We start from the raw sequence: 8,458 nt of genomic DNA, 5'->3' as shown, positions 1-8,458 counted from the left end.
GGGGGAGGGAGAGGGAGAGGGAGAGGGAGAGGGAGAGAGAGCAGTCTAATTGCTAACCCACATGCCAAAATGCTAAATCTATAAAAATAACTGGAAAATTCATCTGTCATCTTTAGAGATCTTACCGATAAAAAGTCAAAATGACTAACATCTCAGAGGCTTCCCTAAAGGCATTCTTTTGGAGACCTGGTTATAAAGAAACACACAGCATCTCTCCTAGGAGTCACATCGGACTCTTGATCAAATTCAAGTTCACTAAACTGTGCTGGATATATCAGTGCCAGAAGGGGCATCTCCTTCCGGGGAGACTCAGAAAGTTGGAAAATATGGAAGAAAACAGTGATGGTCACAGGAGCCCTGGAGCGGCTGCACTAGGTCCTCTGTGATTTCCTAGGATTGGGCTGTGCCAAGGAACTTAGTGCCAAGGTAACCCAGAGTGATTGGTCTTCCAGAGAGAACAGGATGCCACGCCCCTTAGCCTGGCTGCCCCCCCAGGCCCCACATGTTCATCCAAATGTAAACCTCCAAAGACCACTGACCAGCATGAAAACCCACCTGCTGGGTCCACCGGGCAGCTGGAGAGACTGCCCCCCCTCTATACCCCCCCTCAAAGGCAAACACAAAAGCAGGTGCAGAACGTGGCCAAATGTGAGTACCTCCTTGGTCCTCAGGTCATCAAGTCTTTCCCCAAAGGCACCTTGGGGAGGATGTTCAATGGGGAAAATGGGGAGGAATGATTCCAAGCACAAGATGGAAAGAGGATAGTAAGTATGACACCTGCAGGGGAGATGAAGGTGCTCGGGGAGGAAGAACGACATCCGAGGACACCTGGACTTCCTGGTGGTTCTGAATGGGACAAGCCCGACAGGTGCTGCCCTGCGGGCCGGGGCACGTGGGAACCTGAGTGAGAAAAGGCCAATTCTCTCCACCGCGATCAGTTTCAGTTCCACAGGAGGATGCCACCCAGCGTATCGGTAGCATAACCAATAAGGAACTCGAGTTTAGATTCAGACACAAACAAGTGTTGGTAACGGGTTGGTGACGACAGTTTATCCAAATCCATAACCCACTAGGTCAGCACCATTTTCATTTGACCAACAATGGTTTCTCATCTGCCAGGCTGTCTAGGACGTATCATGATTGCCAAGTGAATGCTCCGATTATAAAAGAACTAGAGGCCCGGTGCACAAAATTCGTGCATGGGTAGGGTCCCTAGTGGCTGCCGGCTGCCGGCCCAAACCTCCCTTCGTTCCGCGCCGCCCCCTGGTGGTCAGCGCACGTCATAGTGAGCGAGCGAGCGAGCGAACGAACTCCCAGTCGGTCAAACTCCTGAGGGGACACTTTGCATAGTAGGCTTTTGTATATATAAATAGGACATTAAGGAAACATTGGGCCCCGGCGGGGTAGCTCAGTTGGTTAGAGCATCATCCTACACCAAGGATTAAGGAAACATTGGGCCCCGGCGGGGTAGCTCAGTTGGTTAGAGCATCATCCCTATACACCAAGGCCGCGGGTTCGACCCCTAGTCAGGGCACATGTAAGAATCAAGCAATGAATGCATAAATAAGTGGAACAACAAATCTCTCTCTCTCTCTCTCTCTCTCTCTCTCTCTCTCCCTCTCTCAAATCAATAAATAAAACAAATTTAGGGGAACATTGGATTCTAAGCAGAGCTTCTTACAGCTTATGTCCTCCTGACTTCAGGGCCCATTCACCTTCCCCCCAACAACCTCTGGAACGATTTGAGGAAAATAAACAGCCACTTCACAACTAAATAATTGCCTAAATTAAATCCACCTCTCGCTCTGCTGGAAAAATAATGCCGACTCCTGTTCTTTCCACATTTCTACAGAATTACAGACAATCCTCCATCTGCCGTGCTAATGGATCAATAAACAAAAGCCCTCCCTCTTGAGGAGCTTCTACTGCCTCTCTCAAGACAAACACACTGAAATAGGACAGTTAATTAGAGAAAGAATGGACTGATTCACTGTTCGCTCCCCTGCTGAAGCCAAGGGAGTGCTAGTGAGAAAGAAAACGTCCAATTGGGCAGCTGAATGGGGGAGGCGGACAGAGTGTAGTTCGAGACCTAGACGAACACAGGCCCATGCGCTGGAAGTCATGGAACTCTGCCTTCACATTTTTTAGAAAATATGCTTTTACTGATTTCTTTTAGAGAGAGAGGAAGGGAGAGGGATAGAGAGATAGAAGCACTGATGAGAGAGAAACATCATCGATTGGCTGCCTTCTGCACACCCTGTACCAGGGATCGAGCTCACAACCTGGGCATGTGCCCTGGCTGGGGATCCAACAGGGGACCTCCGGGTTCATAAGTCAACGCTCAACCATTGAGCAAAACCAACCAGACCACATTTATTTATTTGGGGCGGGGGGGGGGGGGGAGAATGCCATAAAATGTCAAGGGGTTCATCCTTTGGTGCCCGTCCATGGACCCCAGGTGTACAGAACCCCTGGCCTCACTTCTAGAATTTACTGCACAATGTCACTGCCCAGAGAGGTACATCTAAAAATGCTCTGTGACACATTCTTTGTAAGAGCCAACGATTGGAAACAACCTAAAGGGCCCTTGAGGGGGGACCCAATTAGGTAAGATCACGGCGAGTAACAAGATCTTAATGGGATGAATTGATGAGTGTCCCAGAAAACAAAGACCGAAGTGGGAAACACAAGGTCCGGACCAAGGGGCCGAGCAGGACTGTAACACACAGCATTCCTGGAAGGATGTAAAAGAAACTGGAAACGTGTTTGTGTCTGAGAGGGGAGCCTGGACCATAAGGAATGTGAAGCTGGAAGAAATACTACTTTTTAATTTTTAATCTAGGTTACTACTTTTTTAATTAAAAAAAAAACTGGTTGGAGATAGATTAATAGTCGAAGGGAGAGAGATGGAGAAGGGGACAGAGAGAGAGGTGGAGGGAGGGGGGGGGAGAGAGAAGAGAAGAAAGGAGAGAGAGAGGAGAGGAGAGGCTGATGGTTTTAGAAGGACTTCTGGTCTAGCTAAGTCCCAGAATAGCCCCAGCCTTGAGAACAGTGGATAATGTGAGACGTTTGGCACAGAGACATAAAGAGGCAAATATCTCGTAAAAGCTGCTCCTGGCTCGGGCGGCTGCTGGGCTGAGAGCAGCTGGGCCTTCTCTCCCACGGCCCACGGCGTGGGGCTCTGCGGGCTTCTCCTCCTGCCGAGCCGATCCTGGGACATAACGGCAATGCCAATATTATTTTTTAAAGGCTCCTGTTGTTCACTAAACACCCATTAAACCAATCTCCTTGCCCATTTGCAGCGAGCTTAAGGGCAAATCCAGATGGCACACATAATGCACACTCGGGCCTGAGCTGCAGGAGGCCGGTCATCAAACAGCCATTCTCCGGCTTAGAGGCCTCCACTGCCTGACACCCCCGCGTGTGTCCAGGTGAGAAGAGACCTTTCCAGAGATGGCTGGGCTCGCTCCCTCTTGGCAAACCATCTTCCAACTCCCCCTCCCTCCCCCGAAGCCACCCCCTGCTCCAGGGCTGCATTTGATTTTGTATCTAAACAGTTAGCAACAGCAGCTGAGGGTTGCCTGGTAACCTGGGAAGGCGCTTTGTCTAGGTGTCCCTGAGCAGAGGACAGACTGCCTGGCCCTCCCACACGGCCCTGGTGGCCACGCCGATCCCGCAGTCCCAGGAAACACTCCTGCAGAGGCAGCTCCCACTGGCCCTCTATTCCCATGGCGCCCCGGAAAGGGTCCGTGGGAGGGATACCCGTTTACCTATTCTGATGGCCAGGCATTCCCCCTCTGGCCTTCGGATAAAGAAAAACAAAAGGAACAGAACACAATCTATTGGCTGAGTTTTTCATCCTCGAGCAGGCTCGGAACCAGGGCCGGAGCCTCCCAGGGGGCACACAGGATGGCTAGCCCGGTACAGCCGCTGAGGAGGGACAGGAAGCCCTCGGGCCCTGCGTTCACACCACTCGCCGTGAAAAACGCACGCTTTCCTGGAGCCCACTGGCCCGTCTGTCACCAGACGGTTCTGGGTGCTCCAAGACAAGAACAACAGACGGCACCCAAGTCGTTCTGATCGGAGCCTGAAAGCACGTGTGATGGGAGGCAGGGGCAGGTTTCTCACGCTGAGCCTCTCACTTGAGTGCACGTGAGAGGAATTTTTATTTCCTGGTTATTTCCTGGGAGGCAGTGAGGATCGGCCCACGAGGAGAACATACTCCAGTTCTCCGTGAATAATTCATGCAGGATGCAAACTGAACACAGATCCGTGAGGACCGGCTGCGGCATCGCTGTAACTTTTTTGCACGCGGCCTGTCCCCTAGGTTTAGAGGTCGCCCGAGCCTGCACATGATGAAAACATCACATCGCAATGACTGCACGGAAAGGCGGAGAGACCTTTCTCCCCGAAGTCCCTAGTGTGAAGACGGTGCCTGGTCACCCAGCTGCTCCTCCCTAGTCCACTCCGGGGAACCCCGTGCAAGGGGAGGCGCCCATTCCCAGCATCATCTGCATGGTTTCAAGTCCCGAGTCCACGGTCCACGGGAGAGTGGGGAGGGCGAGGGACGCCTGGGGCTTACAGGTTAAACGCGGGACTTAAATTCAAAGGGAAAGAAAGGCACCTACCTCTCCTCACACTGATTGGCCCTCCTGGCTCGGGCGGCTGCTGGGCTGAGAGCAGCTGGGCCTTCTCTCCCACGGCCCACGGCGTGGGGCTCTGCGGGCTTCTCCTCCTGCCGAGCCGATCCTGGGACATAACGGCAATGCCAATATTATTTTTTAAAGGCTCCTGTTGTTCACTAAACACCCATTAAACCAATCTCCTTGCCCATTTGCAGCGAGCTTAAGGGCAAATCCAGATGGCACACATAATGCACACTCGGGCCTGAGCTGCAGGAGGCCGGTCATCAAACAGCCATTCTCCGGCTTAGAGGCCTCCACTGCCTGACACCCCCGCGTGTGTCCAGGTGAGAAGAGACCTTTCCAGAGATGGCTGGGCTCGCTCCCTCTTGGCAAACCATCTTCCAACTCCCCCTCCCTCCCCCGAAGCCACCCCCTGCTCCAGGGCTGCATTTGATTTTGTATCTAAACAGTTAGCAACAGCAGCTGAGGGTTGCCTGGTAACCTGGGAAGGCGCTTTGTCTAGGTGTCCCTGAGCAGAGGACAGACTGCCTGGCCCTCCCACACGGCCCTGGTGGCCACGCCGATCCCGCAGTCCCAGGAAACACTCCTGCAGAGGCAGCTCCCACTGGCCCTCTATTCCCATGGCGCCCCGGAAAGGGTCCGTGGGAGGGATACCCGTTTACCTATTCTGATGGCCAGGCATTCCCCCTCTGGCCTTCGGATAAAGAAAAACAAAAGGAACAGAACACAATCTATTGGCTGAGTTTTTCATCCTCGAGCAGGCTCGGAACCAGGGCCGGAGCCTCCCAGGGGGCACACAGGATGGCTGTCTCAGCTGGAAAGACAACCAAAAGGCACGGTGACCTCCCGTGCAGCAAGCAGGTGGTTTGGAGAATAAGTGAGACAGGAAGGCTGGGGCCGGATGCCGGTCCAACCCTGTGCATGGTGGGGTGAGTCACGTGGAGGCGTGGGCCCGAGGCCCTGGCACTTCCCACCATTTCTCCTGCCCCCAGGCCCCGGTCTGTCCTGCCTCGCTCAGCCCGGGGTCTGCAGCGGGGAGCTTGCCTGGAAGGAGCCCAGCGCCACCGATCCGGATGGACAGTTCGCTCGCAGGGAGGAGCAGCCTGGGGCTCTCGGCATCAGACTTCTTCATCCACGCGGGGTCCAAGTTCAGGGCCAGGGCCGTGTGGGGGTCTTCCGCCGCGCCCTGAAACAAGAAGCAGTGGCTGTGACACCTCTCCGAGCTTCATTCCCCACACCCCTCCCGCTCAGAGCTGCCCGAGCAGCCTGCCAATCTCCACCGACAGCGCAGGGTCACCGGGCCAGGCCCCGGGCCAGACCCAGCTGTCGGCAGGCGGGTCATTAGGAGGAGGACGAGCTTTCTGGTTGTAGAACTTTTGGGGTGACAGAAGCAGGATGTGAGGGGTCCATGCCGAGCCTAGAAAGGGGCAGTAAACAGCAAAATCCCAGCCCGCCGGGTAAAGGGCGCCGCCGGCTCAGCCCAGGCTCTGCCCAGGAAGCCCATTCGGCAGGCTCGCTTGGATGGTCAAGGTCACCACTTTCCAGACGTTCGCCATCCTCACGTTTCTCACGCGCTCAGAGGGGAAAGCAGTCCGAACTACAGCCCTGGCAGGAGGGGAACGGAGGGCACCGCGGAGGTGCCGGCCTCTGAGAGGCGAGTCCCGTGGCCGAGAGCAACCAAGTCACCCTGATGTTTTGTCCGTCACCAACTAATTCGACTGTTTGTGCATTAACCAGGCAAAGTCCTCATTTCAGTCCCCACATTTACTCAACAAATACTGACCACCAATTCTGTGGATACTTGGCGAACAAAACAAGACCAAGTCCCAGCTCTTAGGTTCCAGTTAAGAGCAAACAGATGGCCCTGGCCGGGTGGCTCAGTTGGTTAGAGCATCATCCCTATAGGCCAAGGTTGCAGGTTCGATCCCTGGTCAGGGCACATACAAGAAGTAACCAATGAATGTGTCAAAAAGTGCGACAATAAATCGATCTCTCTCTCTCTCTCTCTCTCAAATCAATAAATAAAAAATAAAAGAAGAGCAAACAGATGAATCCACAATGAGCTTCTACTCCCACAGCATCGGCCGGAACCCCCCCGGCCCTGCTGACAGCTTACAAATGCACAGGATCTCGAGGGGAGCGAGGAAGAGGGGTGACCCCACCAACACACACACCTCCGCTTTCACCCAAACAGAAGGCAAGTGGAATCATCTCAATGAGCTTACAAACAGTAGATATTTATTGAAAACCAGGCAATAATAGCTCCAAACAAGCCGAAGTTTCCCTTTAAAAACATGTCTCTCTACTATGGGAGAGGAGGGGGGTGCTGATCCAGTCCCTGAGTGCAGCCATTCATGAGCAAACGCTGGAACCGTTTTCTCGGGTACGTTTCTGTCATGACAGAATCTCACGAAAATGATGCTCGGCCGTGTCTTACACACACACACACACACACACACACACACAGGGACCAGAAAGAGAATCGAGTGATTCAGACATTTTATTTCATCCTTTCTTTCCAACGAACTGTTACCAACGAAAACATCAACCCCCCTCCGTCTACATCTTCTTCGTCCCACACATCGACATCACCCCCATCGTTTATTTGCAACGTCCTCTGTAATGCATAGAAGGGTGCCGACACCTCATTTAAGCTTGTTTTAAGGGGGTGGGGGGGAGCCTCGTAGCTCCGGGTCCTTCTGTAGAATCCTAGGGGCTGCAGGATGTCACCTGCTCTGTCCCCGGGAGAAGCACAAAGGGACAGCCTGCCACACTGTGCGACACTCAAGGCTGACGCCACAGATGGACGGAATCCTGGGGACAGAAGGGACGTGAGGAAGGCCGGTCTCCCCCTGCAGGCACCCCCTCCCCACCGAGTGACAGCTGGCGCCGGTGCCATGTGCCATAGAGCCGCAGCTCTTTGTTTATGGGTTTAATTATTTCTAATCCTACATCTCATGCTGACATCGGAGGGATCGTGGCGGCAATAAAAGACGTGCCTCTCAAGGGAGGGGGGGGTGTCAGCTGACCTTGTTGTGTCTTCCTTCTGTTTAGAAGGTGATGGATGCGTGGCTGGGAGGAGGCTGCGGGAAGAGAACCACTTCGTTACGGTGAGGCGAGGCCAGCGGCACGAATGCGCGCAAGGCTGCTTATGAAAAAGTGGCCTGGAGAGACACTGTTTTAATTGAGAACAGTGCTTTTCCAGGAGGCGACTTTGCCCCCACCCCGCCACCACCTGGGGGCATTTGGCAATGGGCATCTTTGTATGTGGGGGAGGGAGAGAGGAGTGGGGCTGGCACCCTACAGGGCACAAGGCCAGCCCCACAACAAATGACCCGGCCAAGAAGCCAAGCGTCAACAGTGCTGAGGTTGAGAAGGATTTAGGACGCTCAGGACCCCAAAGCTCCCTGGTTACTGGTAACCCTGGCCACCCACAGACCCTCTTTGTACTATAAGGATATGATGTTTGCCACTTCCCCCAGGAAGCCTGCCTGCCTGTGTTTGGAAAATTCTTAGTAAGCATCAGAACCAGGCCAGGGCAAACGTGCGACAAATGCAAGCTTTCCTGACTTTCCCTGCAGCCCTGAGAGCCTGTGTGGCTGCCCCTCAGCCGGGCAATGAGTCACTTTCTGCCCCCACTCCCACCCCCACCCTATGAGTTGAGGTGGGCTCCTAGGGCTTTAGATGGTTCAGGGTGGCTGAGTCACCTTGCAGCTCCAAATGTCAAAGTGCCAAATGTACAGGCTCCTTCCCATGCTATAGGTCTCCAGGTCCTGCACCACCCCCTCCCCCACCCACTCCTCCCCCTGCCC

At 54.0% G+C, this 8,458-nt stretch overlaps 1 protein-coding gene across 1 annotated transcript in view; it reads right to left on the bottom strand.

Annotated features, from left to right (window-relative positions):
* SLC39A11 (solute carrier family 39, member 11) overlaps positions 1 to 8,458 on the bottom strand; it is a 118,379-nt gene that overhangs the window by 43,143 nt on the left and 66,778 nt on the right. Inside the window, exon 5 of the mRNA XM_014536206.1 lies at positions 5,691 to 5,832. Coding sequence (XP_014391692.1) covers positions 5,691 to 5,832 — 142 coding nt within the window. The remainder of the gene's footprint in view (positions 1 to 5,690; positions 5,833 to 8,458) is intronic.

The sequence above is a fragment of the Myotis brandtii genome, unplaced genomic scaffold (assembly GCF_000412655.1).
Source record: "Myotis brandtii unplaced genomic scaffold, ASM41265v1 scaffold157, whole genome shotgun sequence".
In the NCBI taxonomy this organism is placed as follows: domain Eukaryota; kingdom Metazoa; phylum Chordata; class Mammalia; order Chiroptera; family Vespertilionidae; genus Myotis; species Myotis brandtii.
This window is presented reverse-complemented; position numbering and strand designations above follow the sequence as displayed.